The sequence below is a fragment of the Talpa europaea genome, assembly GCF_964194135.1.
Source record: "Talpa europaea genome assembly, chromosome: 13".
In the NCBI taxonomy this organism is placed as follows: domain Eukaryota; kingdom Metazoa; phylum Chordata; class Mammalia; order Eulipotyphla; family Talpidae; genus Talpa; species Talpa europaea.
This window is the reverse complement of record NC_140080.1, coordinates 16,841,685-16,867,422: the sequence shown is the minus strand read 5'-3', so window position 1 is coordinate 16,867,422 and position 25,738 is coordinate 16,841,685. Positions and strand designations below refer to the sequence as shown.

At 34.0% G+C, this 25,738-nt stretch overlaps 1 protein-coding gene across 6 annotated transcripts in view; it reads right to left on the bottom strand.

Moving 5' to 3' along the window:
* Positions 1 to 25,738, bottom strand: part of DMXL1 (Dmx like 1) — a gene marked incomplete at both ends in the record, with an annotated part of 115,508 nt that overhangs the window by 71,907 nt on the left and 17,863 nt on the right. For 4 of the 6 annotated variants that reach the window (XM_084252827.1, XM_084252828.1, XM_084252829.1 and 1 more), the window contains 14 exons: positions 1,054 to 1,272; positions 1,548 to 1,667; positions 4,010 to 4,109; positions 4,190 to 4,279; positions 7,685 to 7,806; positions 7,897 to 8,581; positions 8,693 to 8,943; positions 11,199 to 11,411; positions 12,959 to 13,127; positions 14,230 to 14,419; positions 16,316 to 16,494; positions 18,535 to 18,601; positions 21,758 to 21,890; positions 25,454 to 25,532. In XM_084252827.1, coding sequence (XP_084108953.1) covers positions 1,054 to 1,272; positions 1,548 to 1,667; positions 4,010 to 4,109; positions 4,190 to 4,279; positions 7,685 to 7,806; positions 7,897 to 8,581; positions 8,693 to 8,943; positions 11,199 to 11,411; positions 12,959 to 13,127; positions 14,230 to 14,419; positions 16,316 to 16,494; positions 18,535 to 18,601; positions 21,758 to 21,890; positions 25,454 to 25,532 — 2,617 coding nt within the window. The remainder of the gene's footprint in view (positions 1 to 1,053; positions 1,273 to 1,547; positions 1,668 to 4,009; positions 4,110 to 4,189; positions 4,280 to 7,684; positions 7,807 to 7,896; positions 8,582 to 8,692; positions 8,944 to 11,198; positions 11,412 to 12,958; positions 13,128 to 14,229; positions 14,420 to 16,315; positions 16,495 to 18,534; positions 18,602 to 21,757; positions 21,891 to 25,453; positions 25,533 to 25,738) is intronic. The other 2 variants (XM_084252831.1, XM_084252832.1) reach the window with 2 other exon arrangements.

The window sequence follows — 25,738 nt, the reverse complement described above, 5'->3', positions numbered from 1 at the left end:
ATAAATTTCTTTTTGCCATAGAACTTGTTTTCTTCTTTCAAACTCAACATGGGTCAACATTAGATAAGAGCACTTTTTTTAGAAATATCTTCAGTTTCTCTTCTATTTACCCTATTATCTTAATAGGAGTTCAGTCATGAAGATCATACTGTTCAAAGGGTAACAGCTCTTAAAACTGTGTTAATGTACAAGTCACTCTTTTCAAATATTGATTTCCTTACACTGATGACTCTTTCATAAAATTATACCAAAAAGTAGAAAGCAAAAGTTGTCACAACATAGATAATATACCCCCTCCTACTAATGTCACCACTTGGAAAGACTAAGTACCTGATAACAACATGGCAAGAAGAAAAGCATTCCAAGTAATCAGTCAAAAGAATAAATATGTAAATGACAGAGTAGTAGAAAACATGAAACTATGGCTATGAAAAAGAAAGAATGTTGTGATTAAAAACATGAATTTTTTGATTTCTTAAAATAGTGCTTCTTGGTTTTTTGTGTGTAACAGAATCACCTGAAAGGCTGTTAGAACAGAGTTGGGTCCCACCCCAGAGTTAGTGATTCAGTAAATCTAGGGGATAGCCCAAGAGTTTTTTATTTCTAATAAGTTTCAAGGTAATGCTGATGCTGCTGGCCTGAGGAACCTACATTCTGAAAATCGCTTCCCTAGGATAAGGATGAAAATATGGATATTAGGAACCACATACTCAGATTCTATAGAGCACACGCCTCTACAGTTACTACCAGTATTATCAAAGTTGGCAAGTAAAATGCAAGCTTGTCACTATCTCTGCCCTAGAATCATTCACTCTGTTTTCACAAAAAGATAATTTTGTTTTAAAAATCAACATTTAAGATTAGAACTGGCTGAGAAATGTCAGCATGATCTGAAAACATAAATATAAGTTTTCAATTTACAGTACTTAACCACAGTTCCATTTCCCCTTTCGTTTGAATTTAAAAAGAGGTAGTGGTACCTATATTTAAATACTTAGAAAATATTTGTGGATTACCAACTTTCATTAGTCTCTTTTCACAAAATTTACAAACCTGCTGATGGCTTAACACTTATTATCTCAACTCCTTCTGGCAAATCCAATTCTTGACTATAAACCATTTCTGAAGACAGAGTCAACTTGCTGGTACTCTGGAGATTTGCTCTACAAGCCTGATACTTATGCGAAAATGGAGATAAGATCTTTTCTGGAGAAGAAGAATGTTCTTCTGGCTGCCAAACTGCTCCAGATACTTTTGTATCCACTTTTTCATCTACAAAACATAAGGAAAAAAGCAAACTATAGAGAGCCAAATAAACATTACAACTGTTATATTTTATAATCCAAAATGTTCCTATCAAAGATAAAAAATGAAAATATCAAGGATTCCCTAGAGCAATGAAATCAAAGATTTTGCTTTTTAATTAACTAAATAAAAACTATAGTTAACACCACTCAATAAGAACAACCTTAAAAATGTGCATTGAACTAGTCATATAGAATTTAATTCAAAACTTCACAAATTTTTTTTTTTTTAGAAAGACTCACCCAATGAAACAGGAACAGACTTTAAATGTAAATTCCACATTTGTAATAATGAATGGTTGTCTTCAGTACACTCTATTACAATAAGGTAGAATTTTTCAGAAAATCCATTAGGTGAGCTACCTGCAGTTATAATGACAGTTTTCACTATTAACAAGGATAAATGAGACAATTTATTAAATACACCAAGTTAACTGAATTTAAAAAAAATTCTGGCTGAGAGTTTCATATATAAAGTAGATTAAAAACATAATTAACTTCTTTAAAGCACAAATTTCTATTAACTTGAAATTTTAAGTTATATATATGCTGTGCTTAAATTTCATTTTTTAATTGAACTGAAAAATTTTATTTTGAAGTGAATTAAAAAAAAATCACACTGTATAGTCACCACTATCACATTGTTCACATTGATTAGATTACATTAAAGAAATTTATATATAGGCAGGAATTACAAGATACTTTAAATAAATCATGGCTTAAAATCATGATGAAAACTGTGCTATGAAACATTTTTTAAGCAGTAAGTTTCATAATGGAATGACCTTTTCATAATAATTATCTAAGGACCAAAATATAAGTATTCATTATATAATATAGACTTCAAGAACATTTTTCACTGTCAAAGTTGCATAATTTGAGTAGCATACAAGTTGCTCAAAATAAACTGAAAAAATGCTTTATCAAAAATAAAATCAATCGTTCATTACTGCCTGAAAATAAAGTATTTTTTAAAATGATATATTTTAAATTCAATATTCTTATTTATAAGCTAAGCTTCATCATGTAAAAAATAATGTACAGAATAATACATTATAAAAACTATATAAAACATAGACCATACAAAGAAATCAGAGAGCATTTATAATTAGAGTGCAATGATTCTTTCTTTTACGTTTTCATAGGAAAAAAGTTTCAAAGGAAAACCACAAAAGACAACCATAAAGACTTTAAATTATATTAAGGTAAGATACTCAATGAAAAGGTAACTCTGATAATGTGCCTGGGTGAGTCAGGCATTTAAACTACAATTAAGAAGAAGGGAAGCATAACAGATGATAACAAAAGAAAAGAACAGTAATCAATATATTTCTGAGAATTTTACTCATTAGAAAGAATGTCCCAATAATGAAAATAACCACTAAAGATTTCTCTTCTTAACAGAACAAAATAGGATGAAACCGAGATGCATACAAGAGTAATTTTTTTTTTTTAAAGATTTATTTATTTATTTATTTATTTATTTATTTATTTATACAGCACTGGGTACAGTCAGAAGCGCGGGAGGGTGAGAGAATTCACCAGAGCCAGAGTGGGGAGCAGAGCAGGCAGAAGGACCGAAGTACACTGCTGAGGGGAGCAGCGGGCGGCAGGAGAGGTCTGCGCGCCATGTGGGACCCTCCTCCAGTGGCCGGGGAGCAGCCGGGGATTGAACCGGCGCCGCAGAGGCTGCGGGCAGCTTCACAACCCAGCGCTCAACCGCTGCGCCACCAGGGAGGCCCAAGAGTAATTTTTTTTAAGTTTTAATTTAAAGAGACTTTGATCATTAACCATATTAAGTCTTATTAATATTTTATATAAAAAGAGAAAACAAAAAACAATTTGTTCATATTGAACCTGACATGTTTATTTCCCATCTTCTGAATTCTTCCATCATTATGAATAGATGTTACAAAAGCACTAAACATTTTTGCACAGTTCATGAGTTCTCAGGGAAAATGTCAGAAGACTGAAAGCAGTGGTAAGAAATTAGACATTTGACAAAAAACCATAGAAGTGGAAAAAACTCTCAAAGGAGAAAAACAATGAAAAAAATGAAAACAATATTCAAGACAAGAAAAATAATGCAAAACAAATACAGAATGTAATTATTAATAATTATTTGAAGCTTTAATAAGTGACTTTTAAAGCAATAACCACATACTATATAGTTGCTTTAAATTAGGAAAGTTGTTTTTGGCTCTGTAATTGAAACTGATAACCAAGAGATTTTTAGCTTCATTTTGCTGATTATGCAAAATACAGTTAATACTAAAATAATTTAATATAATTTTTAGAATTTAATACAATTTTTAATCTTTTAATTATAAAAGTAATAATAAAGTCTTTAAATTAGAACTTGAAGTTTTAAGTTACTGCTTTAAGTTATGTTTAGAAAAGTTGAGATGCCCATATATACAAACTGTTTTGTTCAGGGAAGATCCCAACTATACAAAGAGCACTTACCATTAAAGACAAACTTTTTTTATGCTTTCTAAAAAACATAACGAAAGAACACCTTTAATTTGCTCATGACTATTTTCTGGTTATAAATAAAAAGATACCAGTATTTATGGTAAAGTATACCACAAACTTACATCGAAAAATTTTAACTTCAGATGATATAAAAACATTATTTAAAATTTCTTTATTAAATATCTAACACTGAACACAGTATTTTTCTTAATAAAATTTTTTTTCATTACCTGTATCAGACATTTTATCTTTTCCCAGACTTTTCCTCTCAAGGTTATTCAAAATGATTTCTTCTTGAAAAACATGAAGCAGCTGTGTTTTTCTGCCTTGCTGAAAATAAATAAATATCAACATAAGTTGACATAAATATTACCCACCTGCCACTAAGTGACCAGAAAAATAACACTTACAAGTTTGGTAATGGGATCTAATGCGATGATACATCCTGGTCTGGCTGTTGACTGTTGACTCACGATGTTAAACACTTCACCAACATATTTCTGTTTGTAAAAAACAAAACAAAACAAGGATATCGCCTGTATCAAACAATTTAAAAAATTAGTAATAACAAGGTGAAATTTCAGGCATAATAGATAAATAATAATTAAGCTTAAATGTGGTTAAATAAGTTCATAAGTTCTTTTCACTATAAGCATTCTAGGATTTTGCCTTAAAAGGAAATGCACAGAAATGAGTAAGAGTCACAGCTCAGTTGGTACAGAGAAAAAAAAAAGGCAACACTTGGTAATTGTTGGGGGGAAGGGGGTAAAGTATTTTATATTCATCAGTGTGAAGGACTGGTTTCTAGCTCCCTTGCCTAACTAAAATGGCAGCAGCAGCTGAAGATGACTTACTATTGTGAAGCTCTTCAAAACCAAGAAGCAGCTCTGGATGAGGCAGAAGTAGTGCCTAAACCTATTGGTTCTCAGATATTCAAGGATAAGCAGTCCAAGGAATTAGAGCTTTTACAGAGCAATGACAAAATGCTACTGAAACTCAACTTGTTCAGGCAAAATGAGGATATGGAAGAGGTTGCTTCCACTGACATGAAGTGCCAGATAGTGCCAGCATTTCATGGCGTTCTGAGCATAAAACTGTCAAGTCCAGCAAGTGTATAGATCATTTGCAGAGAATACTTTTTAAGCGACTCAACTCAGCAGTCCCAAACCAAGAGCAACTCAGCTGAAAATAACACAGCTAGTTCTTCCGTGAACTATCCATCCCAGTCTCGTTGCCATGGCATCTCAAAGACAGATTAAATAGAGAGATACAAGCAAAGAGGTGGAATATGGGTTGTGTGCACAGAAATCTGCTTTTGAAAGTGGTGAAGCACATGAAGAGAGTGTTCATGAGTATTACCTCCACCTTTGACAGTAGATTGGTATCAGCTTGGAAGAGACTGGGACCAGGGGATAAAGATCCTGACAGCAGCATCAACTTCTCACTCATCTCAAATAGAACAGGCCTCCAAAAAAACCCTTTGTTCTCACTGGGAACACAACCCAAATCAAAGTGGCTGGAGCTGGTTATTTAAGCATGGCATCTATGATCTTGAATAACCAGAAAGATCAGCATTGGAAATATGGAGCATTAATCTATCATGAATAGCTGAAAACAGTAGCTCAAGAATGAAGGAGGAAAAAGGATGGGGAGGAAAAACTACACTGAGCTCAGGAGTGGGATGACTCAAACACCCATGATAGGGGCTATGACAACCAACAGAAAATAAGTTAGTTTTCCTTAAAGACAGGACTACAGGGGTGAACACCTCCCTGATAAGGACAGTTGTGCATCTTATTCCTGCTTTAGCTGTGCACATGAAAGCAAAGAAGTTTAACCTTGCCTTGCATTCAATAGTGTTAATTTTTTTAAAAAAAGGTGATTTTAATCTCACAAATGTTCTGTGATGAGGCTTAATTTTGATGTACTAAGGATGGAGCTAAATAAATAAGCTGACATTTTGTTTATGTATGCTGATTTCTTGAGCCAAGTCCATGTTGTTACATTCAATCTTCATACTTGATCTACAATAATCAGATCCTGATAATCACTCTTTCCTCCTAGCAATAACTTTTTTCATTTGACTTGTTATGCACCATACTCACTACACTTACAACAGTGGACTGTCCCAGGTTTCAATCCTTTCATCATTTTTATTTTCAACTAGTCTCTACCTCAGTGATCTTATCCGGCCTCACAACCAAAAATTTATATGATGTTGACCTCCCTCTAAACTGCAGAAACTAGTTCACAGAATCTCTTCACTATCAACAGGCATCTCAAAATCAACATGTCCAAAACCAGGTTCTCAAGTCCTCTTGCTCCTCACAACCAACTCCTTATGTATTCTTCTAATTCTCAACTCCAGGCAAATACACACATATGCAGTCCACAAACCCTGGAAGTCATCCTCTTTTTTCTCACACCAATCCCGTATCTGGCCAAATATTGACTATTCAATGTGCAAAACACATCCAGATTTGAACAGTTCTTATTGCCTTTATGGCAACTAGTTGCTACCATTCTAAGGCCACTAACCCTTCTGAAAAACTGAACAGCTTCCTCAATTGGGTTGTCTGACTCCATATTTGCTTTCTGTGTCTAACCTACACAGCAACAAGAGTGATCCTTTTAAATCCTAAGTCAAATCGTATCACTCTCATTCTCTTTCTTTGTTATTCAGAGTAAAATCCAAAGTTATCACAATAATCTATACAGCCTTATATAATCTGGCCAGGCTACCTTTCTGTCTTTATCCCTAGTTACTCGTCACCTCACTTACCCTGCTCCAGTCACAATGGCCTTTTTGCAATTCCTTTACATACTGAACACTCTGTTCTCAGGGTCTCTGCACTGGCTTTTCCTCTTTCTAGACTACTTTTCCTCTAAATATCCACATAGCTCATTCCATCTTCCTCGGGTCTTTACTCAAATAGTACTTTATCATACATAACCTTAACTAGCATGGTACTTGCCACTCACTACTACTTCTGCAACACTGTTCTGCTCCATAGTAATTTATCAATACAGTCTAACCTTTTTTCCTAAGGTGTTTCACTAGAATATCTGATCTGTGATACAGACTGGTCTGTTTTATTCACATCTTAATTCCTAATACTTAAAAAAAATCCTGAAAAATATAAGATCCTCAATATCCATCTTTCTACTCTAACATTATATATGTGTTTTTGAAAAACCTTGTATTCTACAACAACCATACATTAAAAATAACTTAGGGGGAATAGGGGTTTGGAGCAGACAACTGCCATCTATGCAATTCTGCAACCAAAGTACCATCAAAAACATTACCAGGTAGTTGAAGAGATTGCTTAAATCTCCTCAACAGGAACTTATATGGCTAAAGGTTACATACGGGACTAGTTTAAATACTGAAACCAAGAGTGGAAATACTGGCTTGGTGGAGGTGCCCAAACAATGCAGACGGTGGGTGGGTAATAGTTCGGCACAGGAAGAAACGCCAACTGTCATACATGAATGTTTTGCAATGGTGTTGAAAGGTCTCTGACTATACTGAAACTGCTTTTCATTTTCTTGTTTAAGATTAAAATACTACTCCTTTTATTCCAGTTCCCTTGCCTAGAAAAAAACTGCAAACAAATAAACATAACTTCCACATTCTACTGCCAGTAGTCCCCATTTATCAATGAGCAAAGAAGTATTTCAGAAAAACATCGTAGGGCTCAAGACTGTAATTTTGGAATGAATGAAAGAAACGGTCTCTTTAAAAGCGCTTACTATCCCTATAAGGGTTCAAAACAAGTATGAAAAAACCTAGAAAAAAATACACTTATATATCATAATTCTAGAATATGCCTAATAAGTGTAAATTAAGTATCTAAAGACAGCATTTTATATAGTTACACATTTAAAAGCCATTAACTTACAGATATTTCAGGATTGGAAAGCTCACACAGAAGTTTCTTGGCATCAATAACTGCTTCATATAATCTCAGATATTGCCCATCACTTGCTACAAAGCATGCACTAGGAGAGTTGCAATATGCACCTAGAAAATATTACAAACACTTAAAATTTAACCCTTAAGTGATAATGTAAAAAAATCTAAAGTTGTTGAATGAGGAGCATTAATACTCACCTAGACAATAACTTGGTATAAGTGTGGGTAGCCACGCCACATTGGAAAATGCAGACACATGAAGAGAATTAATCCGGGCAAGCTCAGAAACACCTCCAGAAAAAGACAATGGCCCAACTGGATCAACCCTCCAAAGAATAAGTTCACTATAAACTGCATTTGGATCCTGAAATGCCACATCAACGGTGCTTTTATTCTGTTGTACCGAAGAACATTCCTCAATATTTACAGCATCATAAGGTTGCTTTTGGTTATTCACATCTGGTGTCCTTAATGCATTATGGTGTGATGTTGTCAGCAATAATGGTAACACTGAGTGGCAAGCTAAGTCATTAAGATGAAAACGATGACCACAATATCTGGATTTGTGGGAAATACTGAGAACTGTAGAAAAAGCGGACTCCTCAGCAAAACTGACCAGCCACTGATTCAGAGAGCCATCAGCGTGTTTTGAAATCATCATAACATTAGGGGTAAAAATACTTAATTTTAAACTGTTAGTTGATTTACTATGACCAGAAGAAATAAGCATTGATGTGGAACGTGTGAGGCCAGAAGGTTTTTGTTTGCCTTGCTGAATAGCCAAGTCAACATTCTTGGTACAGGCATACATCACTATGCTTTTACAAAGAGAATTTGCATCCCCTGTGGGGAAAGCTACAGGAATTCTGGAAACAAAGGACACCTAGAATTAAGAAAATATGCTTTAGAATACATGAAATTATAATAAAAGGTATCATCAAGAATACCCACATTTAACAAGAAGTAGGTCTCTAGAAATCACAATTAACAGTACCTGTACTTGACGAAACATACCAGGCTGGTATTCATCCAGCCAATCCACATGCCAAACCAGTAAAGAACCATCCATGGGATGAATGCTGAATAGCATGTCTGCATTTTTACTCCATTCAGACAGAAGTACTTCAATTTGATGATCAATGGCAGCTGATGGCAATGGCACAAAACTTGAATTTGGTACCATTTTATCACTGCCCATCTCCTTCTTTTCATGACTTATTTTCAGATCATCACTATTATCCATTTCTATAAACAAAAAGGTTCATGAATAAGTAATATAATGAAGCTTTTACTATAAATTAATAAGTATCAAATGTATTCAAAACAAAAAAATTAATAGTATCTTATAAACCAAAACCATGCTTCCCTTTAAAGGAAGGAAACTTTACTCTAGGAAACTCAGTAATCATGAGGCCTATGGGACCAAGTCAGAGGATTACTGGTACCAGGACTAATACTGGGCTGGAAAATAGGTTAACTGTTTTCTAAATCCAGATGTCCCACGACTACCTAAAGAGGAGACAGACATACTTCTCTGGACCTTAGTTTTGTTCATGGTAAAATAAGGGAGTTGGAACTGTAGTTATTATTATGGGTTGAATTTTTTAAATATATTATTGGAATGTTATTTGTATTTTCTTCATAAGGATACCAGAATTAGGGTCTCCCCAGTGGCACAGCAGGTTGAGCGCCACACTGTGAAGCTGTCCACAGCCTCTGCAGTGTGGGTTTGATTCCTGGCCAGCCAGGGAGAAACCCACGTGGTGTGGCAGACCTCTCCTGTCTTGCCCGCTGCTCCCCTCAGCTGTGAATTTCAATCTGTCTGCCTATTCTGCTCCCCGCTCTGTCTTTGGTGAATTCTCTCACCCTCCCGTGTCTCTGACTGTACCCCAGTTCTTGTATAAATAAATCTTAAAAAAAAGAAATATTATATCCTTTGAAAAAATACCAGAATTACAAAAACCTGAGTCTAGCAAACTTCTAGGTGTATATAACTAAAATCATATCTTAAAGATACTATTTTAAAAGAATATACTAATAATTTCCAATTTCCAGATTTCCATCACACATATATAATTAAAAATAAACTGAAAAGCCAACCTATTAATACAAAATATGCCGACTCTGACCTCCACTTCAAAATTACTGGTTCCTGTCTCTGGCTAGAAACAAAACCTTTCTTAAAAAAGATGCTTACAAAAAGTTTGACTGTTTACCAGATTTGAAAAATTAGTGAAGATATACAAATCATTAAGAAAAGGAAAACTCAACAGAAAATTAGGCAAAGGTCACAAATCGGCAAAACACACAAGTGCCAAAATAAAAATGATGTTTATGCTGTTCAATTTGTCTCAGAAAATGCCAAGCAAAACAAAATTTCATTTTCCATATATCAACTAGCATCAAAATAATATAATGAAAAGATCTAGTATGGTCAAGAAAGTGAAAAAAGGTTATCTAGATATGCATAGAGTCATATAAACCAGTAAAACATTTCTAGGGGGATAATTTAGCAGAAGTTACTGAAAATGGACATGTCTACACTCAGGTAATTCTATATCTAGGAAGCTATGTTATTGAAAAACTCATACAAGGATGAAAAATGTATCATTACCATCACTAATATAGTGATAAACAATTTAAATCAATGTAAATGTCTATCAGTAGAGAAGATACTAATTTTCTTTTGAGATGGCAGTATATTCAGAAACTGTTAAAAATAATGAGATGGAAAAGTATCCATTACTGAATTTAGAACCAAATCACAGGACACTATTGTTGTTTTAAAATGTACACCTTAAAATAAATTAAAAAATTCCTGTATACATGAGTCTAGAAAAGAGTAAGTCTGGAAGGACACTCATCAAACAATAAGAAAACTTCATATTTGTCTGTAATGCTGGATCTATTTTTAATGAGCATGTACAATCTCCTAATTAAAACAAAACTTTAAAAAAATGAAAACATCTATGAACTACTTAGCTTTCTTTAGCAGAGAAGACCAGCTGCTCACCTCAAATACATGCTTCTCCATCCTCAGCACAGAGTATCTACCCAGTCAGGGACTACCTGGACTCTGAGACTAGTTCCTGCTAGTGAAATGAGAGTTGACGTGATATGTGCCAATTACAAATCAAAGTTGACAGTCATCATTTCTCCTTTCTCCCTCTCCCCCTGACTGAGACTGAATGCAAAGGAAGCTAAGTCACTAGTTCATGCTTCTCCTACACTGCCAGCCCACAGACAGTCCTTTAAGTAGCATGGTCTCAGGGACTAATAGAAAGATTAGCATGGAGAATCTCAAGTCACTTTAATTACCATATGGAAGAAAGTCACCTGGAAGAGGAACATCTACACTGATTAATGAGCTAATCCAAATGTATATTATGCCATTGTAGCTGTAAAGTTTATTTCTAACAGTAGCTAGTGTTATCCTAAAACAAAAATCTTTGCACTTCAGAACAAAGCTTTACATATTTTACCATTATTTTAAAGTTTACCTTCATCGGATTTTATATCTGCCTGATTTGAGTCTTCTACACTGGCCTCAGAAGATGGTTGTTCAAAGCTTTTTCTAAGTTGCTGTAAAAAGACTTCCATGGACAAAGTAAAATGCAACTCTTTATTGTTTAGCCAGTGTACCACAAAAGGTCCACTCTTTTCTTCATTTTCACCTAGACTTAGAGATGTAATAGAAGGAAGAAGTGGAATATCTATAAAGAACAATAAAAAAAATGCAATTGAAATTTCTATTATTCTAGCTTACAAAATATCCAGGTCTCATATTTATTACTGACTGCTACATTTACCTTTAAACCCCTAAAATGTATATTTTATCTAATTTATATGATCTTCAATATAATGTTTGCCAAGATTATTAGTGATAACAGATTTAAATGTAAATTTAATATATCATTAAGGAGATAAAATATATATATATTCCTGGTTCATAATTTATATACACATATATTTAAGCAGAAACATGACCATAACTTGTAAACATGCCAGTAGGAAAGTATCTTTATACACAAATTTTCGTATCAAATATTTTAATCTGATCTATGAAAAATGCCATCTTCATTAAGTCAAAGGAAGTAATGATATATTTATCTCAATAGCACAACTTCAGTTTTTACTTAACATAATGACATATTCACTAGTTTACTGACCTACCCACCTAATTCTAAGATAATACAAAGATAATTCTAAGATAATTCAAGATTTAAGTTGGAAGGTATCAAACTAAGGTAACCTTCTCATACACAAAAAAGTCAGTCGAGACAAATCAATTGAAGTAAAAAAAATTTTTTCTTGGTATTTTACTTCTGATGTAATTGCTAGAACAACTATGCTGAAAGCAAATTCACAGTAAATTATGGTGTGGTAATGGAAGGAAACTTTTTTGATAGCGATAAGAATCTAGTATATATAGAGGTAAAAATTTAAAGCTATACCCCTGAATCTTGCAAAGAAAAAGAAAGAAAAATTATTAACTAACAAAACAATATAAAACAAATGTTTAAGATTATGAAAATCAGGGTCTCCCTGGTGGCGCAAGGGGTTAAGACGCAACCAATGAAGCTAACCACAGCCACAGCAGCACGCGCTTGATCCCTGGCCAAAGAGCAACCCATATGGCGCAGCAGACCTCTCCTGACTTGCCCGCTGCTCCTCTCAGCAGTGTATTTCAGTCAATCTGCCTGTTCTGTTCCCCACTCTGTCTCTGGTGAATCCATTCACCCCCCACACCTCTGGCCTGTACCCCAGTTCTTATATGCATAAATAAATAAATCTTAAAAATGAAAAAGATTATGAAAATCAAATTTTGGTCACCAGAGGGAAGGGAAGATTATGTTGAGCAAACTGAATAAAGGGGCCAACTATGATGGTGAATGGTAATAAGACTTTTGCTATGCAACTTAAACTTATAAAACATTATAAACCAATATAAATTCAATCAAAACAACACTCTGTGATGTTAACCTCCATGTTTATTAGTCCAAATCTGAACATTTGAATAAACTAAGGAACGATCTCAATGACTTGTCAAGATCTTAAATCACAATTTATAATCTTAAACAGCTAACAAGTAAATAAAATTCTTTTCCTATGTAACCAGTGACATAGCTACAAGAAAAGGTTAGCTAGGAAAGTCACTCCCAATTTTTTACTTAATCAAAAACTAAAGTAACTCATTCCCTAAAAAACAAAAGACAAAATTTACTCAAATCCACAAACATTTTTAAACAGCATATGTTACCTGTGGCCGGGTTGATGCTGGCGGCAATATGAAAGTGGCAAAGTGCATTGGCATGCAGTGGCGTGTTCCTGTGGACATGGTGAGGGTCCTGCTGATGTGGCAGGTATCCAGTATGTGCTACTAGCGCAAGTGATCTCCTCCGACCTCTACGAAAATGCCTCAGATTTACCTGTGTAATTAAAAACAAAGTAAAACGAATGCCTACATTGCATAGGCACATACACACACACACACACACACACACACACATATACCTACAGGTTATATAATGGTTATTAGATGTTACATATATCCTATTTGTGATGACATCAGATATGTAGAAACATCTTTTTGTATTTTAGCAGAGCAAATCTGAAACCTAAAAGTAATCTTAGAACTTAAACTGCCTAACTGTTCTTTCAACCATCACACAGTACTTTTCAAATTTTATTTGAATTCTGTTCTGACAATTTCCTGAACTTTAAAAAAAGTTCAGATTAATGTGTGCACAATGACAACTATGTGTACTGTACTTTTTGTATACACAGCTTACTCCTTGGGATAACACAATATAAGATATTATCATCATACATTAGGATTATATTTCATAGTTTGTACTAAAAGTACAAAATCCCTCATCAAGGATTATTTTCAGTTGTTATTACATATGAACATTCTATCAGTCCTTTTGTCATCAAGCAAAATATATTAAATTATAGTCTGTGCCACTAGAATAATATCCAAATTTGAAAATAATTGTTCCATACTCATACAAAGCAGTCAGAGATAAATTCAGGTGATTTCTTTTTTTTCAATTCTAATAAAATAATTATCTGTTCTATTAATCTACATAACATTAAAAATGAACTTTTATTTCCCACACTTATTAGGAAAGTATACACTTCAAGTTCTGAGAGTTCTTAAGATAAGAAGTATAGAACAAAACCTAAGGACAGGACAAAACACCCCATGCGCTAAAGAAAGTCAAATCTTTGCATTCTCACATTTTAAGTGATTTTATGCTATTTTAACTAACTGAATTATAATCATCCTTTTAATATCATCAGTTAACCTAGGATTAACTTCATAGTTATAGGTAGTTTTTTGTGCTGTAGACAAAATCCTCAAGTATATTTTTGATAGGAAAAAAGTTCAAAATTTCCAAAAATTGTTTACCTAAGACATATGTGGCATTTTATAATTATCCATGACTTTAAATATTAAATTAGGATATTACAATGTGCAAAAGGTTTTAAAACGTGTAGGAAATGACATCTAGTATAAACACTCACATCTAAAGCATTTTGAACTCGTTCTTTACTGGAAGCATTTCTCTTGAAGTTATTTGTTAAATTAATTGGTTCAGTCCAATGGTTGCAGTCACCTCCATATAGGAGACAATCGTTTGGTAAAAACGTCTCTACCCAAAGACGACATATGTTATCTTTGCAGCAAGTCAACAGAACATTACATACAGACGCCCTAAGAAATAAAGATTTTAGAGACAAAAATGTAAATTTCACACAATATCACATTCTATGTTTCCATAATTATCTCAATGTGCAAAACTAAGGTACCAGTGAAGAAAATAGCACTACAGTTACGTAATCAAAATCATTACAATTGAGTGGGTATTTGATCTCAGCAAACAAATGCTTACTGACCTATTTTTTTCCTCTCAGAATTTTGTAGTGCTTGCCTTAATAAGACTCTTCTTACATCTAAAGAACAAAGACTGAGATCATGCCATTACCCTTCAGTTAAGGAGCAAGAAAAAAAACCTGTATTTTCAAATAAAATTTATTCAATCAATTGATTTAGTCAGTGGCTGATATTTGAATTATTTCATAATGATTCATTTTTACTTTCTGTAAAGGTACATGCATAATAATGAATGACAGTCATTTAGTGGATGAAGTAGACACTTTCTCAAATATTATCTATCTGATTTAGGAAAAAAAAAATCAATACAAGGTTCCTGTTAAATAATTCAAAAAGTTAAAGGGAAGAAAATCTGTCATAGTCACTGTTAAACACATCTGCTTGATAAAAAGATTAGGAAAGGGAAAAGGGACGCGCTTAGTCTCGGGTGCGCTCCCCTTCAGCTTCTCTCCCCCCTCCTCCTAGCCCTCTGTCTACTCCCCTGCTTTTCACCCCATTCCACACACTCTCTAGGCTTCTTTCTTTTCCCCAGTACTCTACTTGCGTCTCCAGGCCAACCCTCACCCTTTCCACCTCTCCTTTGCTCCTCGCTTGTCTCCTCCAAATGACCTTCCTTCTCTCCTTTCCAAATCCCTCATCCTTCCTCCTTTCCTCACCCTTACATGTCCCTGACTTTTCTGCCTCTATTTTTTTCCTCTGTTCCCTTTCGATCTTCTCATATCATGCTTCCTTCCCTCTCTAGTTTTTTCTCTAGTGCATTCACAGGCAGTAGCAATACAATTTAAAATAAGCAAATAGTAACAGAAGAAAACATTATCAAAAGACAACGTGGAAAGTTTAAGGTTCAGAGTACCAATTAGAAACGGACAGAATGGAAAGATTTATAACAGAAGAGCAGAAGATAGGAGACTACAGGACTAATTAACAGAGAGAATCAGAAGAGGCATGAGAACCTAAGCAAGAGCAATAAAACTAGCAAGAAAACAGCACAATTCAGAAGCATGAAGGGGGCCTGACCCTGAAGTATGGGTGTCCACAGATGACTCTCCTGATGACACTTTAGTGATACTCCAGCCTTTAGCGATACTCCACGTAGAGTTGGCAGGTAAACATAAGCAGGGCATGGAAGAAATACCCTAATGTCTTCGAGAGCAAATCACATTTAAGTATAGATTAAAAAAAAAAAAGTGTAACCTGTTTGATCTCAATGTAGTAACATGATAACATGGTTTTGAAACTAGTTATCTAGAATTAGTTTTTGGAGGATATAAACAGACCGCCCAATCTATTCTACATTCATCATTTTTTTTTAATTATTAAAGAAGCATGTGCTTATTACAAACACTTCTCCATTCTTATCTCTCAAGCTAACGGTTCTGCAAAAAGTACTGTCGCTTGGCTGAGCATCTTAACTTTTATGTAAAAGACAAAGCAGTTATATCTCCCAGTTAAAATGCCTTATCATAAAAGTGCAATGGTCTTTGATAGAATTTCTCTCATCCTCATGAGAAGGGCCAGCCTTTTCACTACATACCTGCAGGCAGTTTATGAGACAAAAGTAAAAATTAAGACAGCTCAGGGAGATTAGAGGTTCTTAAATGACATGCCAGAAACACCAGAGACTTCTAACACATACACACGCACACACAATAATAGTCAAAGTCACAAAGATGATGTTCTTTTAAAATACAGGGAAAAAAGGACTAATCCACTGACCTAGGCATATACTTGCTTGTTTTTCGCCAGGAAAATCCATTTACAGCTCGAGGATGAGCCAGATAAACAAAAGAAAAGTCAATTTCCCCTTGGGATTGTTTTTCTGAACTTCTATCTGAAGAAGCAACAGTTGTCCGCCAGTTTTCTACATTATACCATACCTTTAAAAGACAGTCATCCTAAGGAAAACAAAACAGAAAACCTCCAGATCAGAATTAAATTTAAAGTTAAGTCAAATAGCAAAAGTAAGATTTCTCTCTCCAATTAGGAATTTAAGGATGGGAGGTGAGATTTGGAACAGAGAACTGAGATGAAGATCTCTTGTTCCAATACTTTTCTACTGGTGTGTGCCTAAACTGTGCTTTGTGAATTAAGGTGTGTGGATGTGTGCATTTTGCAAGGACTGATTCAAGGAAAACATAGTTACCATACATTATATGGGCTCCTGAAGTGGACTTACTCAAGAAAGTCTGAAAGATTAAATTAAGGGTTCATTTTTCTGTGTAGCCAAACATCAAACAAGAAAGCATGACCACTAGCAGATGTACAAAGACTGCTTTTTTTTTGGTTTGTTTTTTTTATATTGCTATTATTTTTTAATTTTTTACATCATTGTTCATTTTCTTTCTTTCTTTTTTTTTTTTAAAGATTTATTTATTTATACAAGCACTGGGTACAGTCAGAAGCGCGGGAGGGTGAAAGAATTCACCAGAGCCAGAGCGGGGAACAGAACAGGCAGACTGACACACTGCTGAGGGGAGCAGCGGGGCACAGCAGAAGAGGTCTGTCGTGCCATGTGGGACCCTCGCCGGTGGCCGGGGATCAAACCAGCACTGCAGAGGCTGCAGGCAGCCTCGCAGCCCAGCGATCAACCGCTGAGCCACCAGGGGAGGCCCCATTATTCATTTTTAAATAATATTTGCTTCACCCCACCCCCTCAGCTGTAGTCCCCATAGAGTTTCCTTCACCAATGCACCCGTGCACCATCACCTCAGCCCCCTCTGCTCCTTCCTCCCTCCCTCCAATCCCTCTATTTTTTAAAACAAAGGATCGTTTTCATGAGTTATCATATGCATATCCAAAGAAAATACTGAGGATCATAATAACCAGTTAACAACAACCACTATATAAAATGTTCTAAGTATAATCAAAATTGCACTCAATAATTTGGGAAGTTAGGGAGAACAAGGCAAATGAGAATGTACCAGGTTCTGCTCTTCAGCTATAAGTAATTGCATTCCCACCTGTAAAGTTATCAAACAGAATAAACAGTTGCACTTCTCTATTAAAAAATCCCTACTAAAGATATAGGGTACCTTACTTTCTTCCTTGCAGAAGACTATAAGCCATAAGAACAATAATTTCAGAATGAACAGCACTATGAACCAATAATTAAAAATAAAATAATTTCAAAAAAACACATTGTTGTGAAATCAACAGGTAATAACAAGAAAAAAGGTTACAAATATACTTTTGAAAGTCTTTAAATTTCTATATATTAAATACAGCTATCATGTAAAAGATCTTCATATAAATGATAGCTATAGTTCACAGATAGTTTACTACATTTGACATGATACCAGTAACTTCACATACACTATCTAGATTATTGCAGGCAAAAATGACCTGAGGCAGGTGTTACTTTCCTCAGTTTACATATGAAAAGATCAACACTCCAAGAGATAACTAAGACCAACACTACAAGAGATTACTTACCTTTGATTCAAAAAAGTTATAAATGGCAGATTTACACCCAGATCCCAGATAGACAAATCTATGCCCTTTCAATTGTATCATACTGGCTTTTTATGCAATAATATTTAACCAATTTTTGCTACTGAACATATTTAAAAAAAAATTTACAATGTAAGTACAAGAATAGACTCTGTTAATGTTTCTGAAAATTCAAATTCATAAACACCACTTAGCAAAATTATAATAAATTAAAAATCTCAATCAACAGGCAGATATAAATCAGATACATTGTGCTGAGGAGGAGGAGGGAGAAGGATCAAAACAGGGGAGGAAAGAGCATGGTGATGGTGCACGGGTGAATGGGTGGTGGGAATTTTACCGGGACTACACCTGAGAGGAGAAAGCATACATTGTACAAAAATGAAGAATGATGTAAAATATATACAAAATAGAATAAAAATTTTTTAAAAAAGAAATTCTAACAGGAAACACAAGTCAGAAATAGCATTTTTACAATTTATTACCTTCCCAGCAGTAGCAAAAAATTCTCCATCTGGTGAAAATTTCATTAAATAAACTTGGGAAGCAGTACTGCAAGTTAAACAGAGAAGGTAAGGAAAATTAAACAAGGAAGAATATAGTATTACTTCTCTTAACCCGTATTCAGCAAACTGTTTCATCTAATAGAAAATTTTGTAGTAACACAAGTTTCACACTTTTGAGTATAGCTTGCAAGCATAAAATAAATTAAAAAATAAAACTTTAAATAAGAATTACATATAAGAATGAATTGAGGAATGACATGTCAAAGTCTTTAAAGTCTATGATGAAAGAGTCATAGTTCTCACTCCCTGAGAATGAGAGGGAAAAAGGTTTCATTTTTAAATCTGTAAATCCAACTTCCAAAATCATAGATAATACAGTCCAACATATATTTCATGGACAATAAATCAATATTTTAAAAAGAATTCTCCCTTAAGGTTGTATTTGCCTAACTGACGATTATATATGGGTTAACAGGGAACTTGGAACAATTGTGGGTTCAGCTTGCCTATTACACCTACATACCTGGTGCATACAGGCCTTTTCTTCTCCAAGGAATTTTGCTTCATTTCTCTTTACCACCTTCCCTCTAACTATGCATATATGCTAATCTCAAGATACCCTTCCTACCACTGCTTTCCTTTTCTTTACTGGAGTTCATGCTTAGTCATCCTAAAATTTTTTTAAAGATATTTAGAATCTGCATTATTTTACTGGCTATTCCATTATACATACATACAGTCATGTATCGCTTAACAGTGGGATTCATTTTGAGTAGTATGTTGTTAGGTGATTTCACTTTTGTGCTAAGGTCAAAGAGAATAATTACAAAACCTTAAATGTCACAGCCTAATACACACATAGAATATATACACATAACTAGATATACACACATAAATAGAGAGAGCCCACTGTGATCTGAGGTCGACCATTGAACAAAATGCAGTTAATGATTTAATAATTCACTTCTTCTTTTTCAATTTTACTGCTACAAAAAAAAGAGCAGAACAATAAATATTCTTGCACACACACTTTAATGCATCTGGTTAAAGATAGCCATAAGACAAATAATTGAAAGTATCTGGTCTCCATAATTGTGATCTTCTGCCCCCCCTGCAGTCTTTTCTCAAAACAGAACTAAAGCAATCCTTTTAACTGGAAATCATATATCAACATTCCCTCTGCTCGAAATCTCCAAAAGTTTCTCAACTCACTCAAAATAAAGGGCAAAGTGTCACAAAAACCTATAAGCTGACTCTAGATTCGAAATCAGATCCCCTATTTTTCTCATCTTGTTCACTTTGCTACGAGTTCAAGGTAAGCACAAGCCTACCTCAGAGTTTTTGCACTTGATGTTCTTCTGCCTAGAACAATCTTCTCCCAGAGATATGCACACATGACCTACTCTCTTATTTCCTTCATATCTATACTCAAATGTCACCTCTATTCTTCCTCTTATACTACTTTTTCTCTATAGAACTTCATCTAACTTGTGTAACCAGTGTTTTAAATACATAACACATGTAATGTGATCAAACTGAACTTTACATTTATTACAATAAGGGTAATCTTCAACTAATCCTAAATTTAAGCTTGCAAAGTTTGTAGTACCATTTTTGTGCTTACTTAAATAATAGTCTTAAGGAAATAATTAATGTCTACTGCAAGTTATTTTTGTATACTCTGATTTTAATTCAAGATCCTGCTCTCTCCTAACACAGACACACATTTCAAATTCTTAGTTCAACCCAAGCAAAACCCCGCACTAGGTCTTTGCTGAAGTCAATTGTAACACTTTGGGCTTCCCTCTCTCTGATCTTAGATGAAACACTCCAAAAGAAAGCTAGAGCTCTTTTGAAAGAGCTCTCCTTTTATTTTTAATTTAATTTTTGGACAATATATGATTTCTCCCTTGAGGTGGGGTCACCATAGTTCTACCACCACTAAAGCACCTACAGTCCATCACCATAGTCCCTTGCACGTTTCCCATACAACCCTGTTTTCACTCTTCCCGATGCCCTCCACTCATGACAGTCTCATATCTATGTTCAGCTTTCAAGGTTTCTTACTGTCTGACCCTTTGTTTTTTCTATAGTCTACATATAAATGAAACCATCCAACTATCCGATATTTATCTTTTTCCTTCTGACTTATCTTGCTCAGCATAATCCCTTCCAACTCCATCCATGTTATAGCAAATGGCATGAGTTTCTTTTTTGATAACTAAGTAGTATTCCATTTTGGATTATATATAACATCTTCCTGAAGCATTCATCTGTTTGGGGGCATTTAAGTTGTTTCCATATCCTGGCTATTGTAAATAGTGATACAATAAAACATAGCTACCTTGTAAAGTCATATTCCCTTTCCACATGTTAACCCTTTTAAATACCCATGATGTAGTTGAAGGAATACAAAATACATAGTTCCTTTGAAATCTCCTTTGTAAGTCCTACATATAGAAGGTCTATCTTTCTATCACTTTGTCACCCTTTACATATCCTACTACCACTATATATAAAAATGACTCAGTATATAAAAAAGAATTAGATTTAACATTCTGTCACAGTGATTTACTAGTTTATTTTTATCTCTAACTGCTCACTGTCATGTTCCAAGGACTTTTACCTCTGTCTGAACATCAAAGCACTCAAAAAATACTTGTGAAATGAGTGAATGAAACTTGGAATTTCTACCTGTAGGGTATGAGAAAAAAAATCAAACCTATTGATTCATATTTCCCAATTGCTCTCTAGTAAGAGATACCAATTTCACTTCACTATTAACCATATACAAGAGTTTCCAAACACTCCTAAAAGTGCTAATGCTTCTCTTTCAGGGCATGTCATGTTTCTTGATTTTGAGTCAAGTCAATCAACTCTTTCTGTGCCTATATTTATATCATATATTGATACATAAAAATTTTTCATTGTTCATTTTTTTTACTATTGAGATAAAAGGGTTTTTCTAATTAATTTTTAAGACCATTCAAAAAAGGCATTAACCTAAGTTGCATGTTTCTTCCTAGTTGTTTTAGTCAACGATATTTTAAAGAATGACATAAAAACAAGAGAAATGAATCCTCTGTAAATAAGGTATATCACAGAATTTAAAAAATCAATACTTTTTGATATTAGTGTGGTTTTAAATAGTATATTCACAGAGAACAGTTGCATCTGTTTAATACCCTAATTAATTGCTTACTTGCAATGCCAAATGCATCTCCAATCCCCAAAGTTAAGATCTGTTTTATCTGGGGTTTCATCTTCAGTTGGTTTCTCCAAGTTAGCATTGGACCAGAGTTGCAAACAGCTAGAACCAGTTAAAAGACGACTGCCTAAAAAAAAAAAAATATATATATATATATATATATATATATTATTCACAACTGGTAATTTAGGTACCTAATTACTGAGTTAAATTACATGCTCAAAAGTTTCATATAAGATAAATATACATATTTATACATAACAAATTTATAAATCTATTTTATATTTTATAGCAGGTATTTGATACATAATAAATTTACATATAATGAATTTTAATAAATTCATCACATACCATATATAAACATTTTTATGTAAAGTATATAAATTTATTACATAAAATATATAAAACATAAAAAATAAAAATTATATGATATATATTTAAATACAAATATATATAGTGTAATATATGATAAATTATAATATATAGAGAAGATAATACAGCTTTTAAAAAGATCAAATGAGATTTGGAGGAAGGGAAAATAGAGACTGTATTTTAATTTTGTTGAAGCAGCTTGGAAAGAAGAGGGAAATATACTCTTTTCCTTAACAAACACTTAATGAGTACCTTTATCCCAGGCACTGTGCTAAGCACTGACAAATGAAATACAGTCCTTTTTCATGATGAGTTCACATACTAGTAGAGAAATATTATGTACAGAGGCATGAAGGAATGCAAGTTCAAATACATTCCTAAGAAGGTGTTATCATCTATGGCTAAGGAATATGGAATAAGAAGAGAAAGTAATGAGGTTGGAATAAATTCTGGGGTCAGATTGTGAAGCATTTTTTTTTTTAACAAATCTTTTATTTATTTATTTATACAAGCACTGGGTACAGTCAGAAGTGCAGGAGGGTGAGAGAATCCACCAGAGCCAGAGGGAGGAGCAGAGCAGGCAGAAGGACCGAAATACACTGTTGAGGGGAGCAGCGGGCGGCAGGAGAGGTCTGCGTGCCATGCAGGACCCTCCTCCAGTGGTCGGGGAGCAGCCGGGGATCGAGCCGGCGCTGCAGAGGCTGCCGGCAGCTTCGCAACCCAGAGCTCAACTGCTGCGCCACCGGGGAGGCCTAGACTGTGAAGCATTTTTGAAGTTCATAAGAAGTCTGGTCTTTGTTGTAGGTAGATGGGAGTTAGTATAATTAGGGAGATGTTTCTATTCTTAAATATATTTAAGAACAAGAATCTCAACAGGAGTGAGGATATCAACAGATAAACTTGAAAGAGCCCTAAAGTCTCCCTCTACTGAAATAAACTGCAAAATTTACGTGTGTGTGCATATATATATATATATTTATATATTTTTTTTTTAGGACCTATAACTATAATCTTCACCATACTTTTAAAAATTCTAGTACACAAAGATTAAATATCCTTTTTTGAAAGCAACTGTAGAGATAGATCAAAATCAAACTATTAATATCTCACTTAAAATAATAATTTCATATTACAAAATTCATTTGTAAAAGTAACAATACACTAATAGTTTCCAAATATTTATTAGAATCCATTTTTCAATCAACCTATAATCGAAGTAGCCAGTTCACTTGTTAACAATGTTTTTATAGGATGCTATAATTTACCAAGTACTTTCATATATTCTCATATCTGGTCATTAAAGGCAAATCTTAATTTACAAGTGAATTAACCCTTCTAAATCTATTAAGTAATATGCCATGGCCACAAAACTTGTAGCTAAATATGTGAAGATTTACTGAAAGTCTAACTTATACTAGGATCCAGATGACAAAACACTAAGTAAAACAGACTCCAGGCCCTGGTCTAATCAAAAAAATAAATAAACCATGTTAACAAGTAATTTTAACATAATGTGGTACTTCAATAAAGTAACCACACAAAATTTATCATCCAAATAAAAACACTTGGGGGAATAAGAAAGTGACACTATCAGTAATCAAATGGGGACAACAGGCATAAATTGGGACGTAATTCATCTTATACATAAAAGAGTTAAATACAAAGTACTTAGCTAACAGCAAAACTTGAATCTAAATCTCACCTTATTTTCACTGTATGCATAAAATATACATATAGGTTTCCAATGAATAAGCAGGAATTTTAGAACTTCGGTAATGAAACATTTTAAACATTTTTTAAATTATCTTTTAAATAATTTCCAAAGATTCTGAAGTTTGTGTTTCAAATTAACATTTTTTCTCATTTTCATCTACTATATTAAAATTTAACTCTTCTAAATTAATGACCCAGTTCTATGCTGCAAAGATAAATTACTTCTTATATTCTAGACTGAACTTCTATTTATTAGATAATATTATAATATGCAAGTATTTCAAATTCTATACACCCAAAGAAAATGTTTCACTCTCTCAAGCTCAATCCTAACACTTCTTCTTGTAGTTATAGATATTCTTAAAGTAATCTGACATCCAGTAGTCAATTCTATCCATTCAAATTATGAAATCCTTATCATTCCTATCATCCAAATGAATTCCATATTCATATACTCTTTTCATTACTTATTCATTCAGCTAAACACCTACTATTTTAAAGACACTGAAACAATTTCTTATTTATCATTTAGAATACTATAAATGCCTATTTTCCAGTGGTAATTATAAATAACATTTCTCTTATTCTCTCTGATCTGTTATTAATACAATACAAACAAATCTTACAAAACCATAAATCTTGGCTTATCAATAGCTAATTTTAAAAGTCTGTAATAGTTTTGAGATAATTAGAAAGAATTACATGCAAATTCCTCAGCAGGACTTTAAAGCCTTGCATAATAAGCTGCATTCTATCTCCTCACCACCAAACTCTATCTTTACACCTGTGTTCTCTGTGGTAGACTGGCTAAATTGGGTTTGGAAAGGTTTTTAAATGAAGAAATGAATAACAGATATATACATCCTTTTTTTTGGAATTCATTCCTTTCTTCCTGCTCCATTTCTCCATTTCATTTCTCCTTTTTTTTTTTTAAAGATTTATTTATTTATACAAGCACTGGGTATAGTCAGAAGTGCGGGAGGGTGAGGGAATTCACCACAGCCTGAGCGGGGAGCAGAACAGGCAGAATGACGAAACACACTGCTGAGGGGCGCAGCGGGCAGCAGCAGAGGTCTGCACACCATGTGGGACCCTCGCCTGCACCAGGGGTTGAACTGGCGCTGCAGAGGCTGCGGGCAGCTTCTCAGCCCAGCGCTCAACTGCTGCTCCACCAGGGGAGGCCCTTCATTTCTCATTGTTAAAATCTATCTACTATCAGGTCAAAAGGCTCCTCTCCCCTGAAACTTTGATTCTCTAGAGAGAATTAATGATGTCTTCCCAAGACAACACATATTCCTCTGATAGTGCATTTTTACCCTCATTTCAATAAGCTCTAAAAATGCACAATCTATTCAACTTACTTTCATGATCCCCGCAATCTCACAAAAAGCAGAAATGAAATACATGAAACCAACAGCCTCAGCAAGTGATATTTCATTTCAGCTAATCCTCCTCCTTTTTTTTTTTAAGATTTATTTATCTATACAATAACTGGGGTACAGTTAGAGGTGTGGAGGGTGAGAGGAATTCACCAGAGACAGAGTGGGGAACAGAATAGGCAGATTGACTGAAATACACTGCTGATATTTCTCCTCCTTTTCTTACCTGTGGGATCCCAAGTTATATTGTGTGCTTTTGACTCCAAAAAAAACTGGCCACTTTTCTGCCATTGACTATATAATTCCTAAAATTGAGAAAAAAAATTTAGCCACTTTTCATTATATCTTTTCTCTATCAAATGTACACATCCATATTATTCTTATACATTAATACAGTCATTTTTAAGGAAAAAAAAGGCCAATTCAGTCAAAAAATATAAAAGGAGTATGTGTTAGAGATTAGTAAGAGAATGCCATTCCTATAAATCCAAAAGTCTATTTTTTATATATT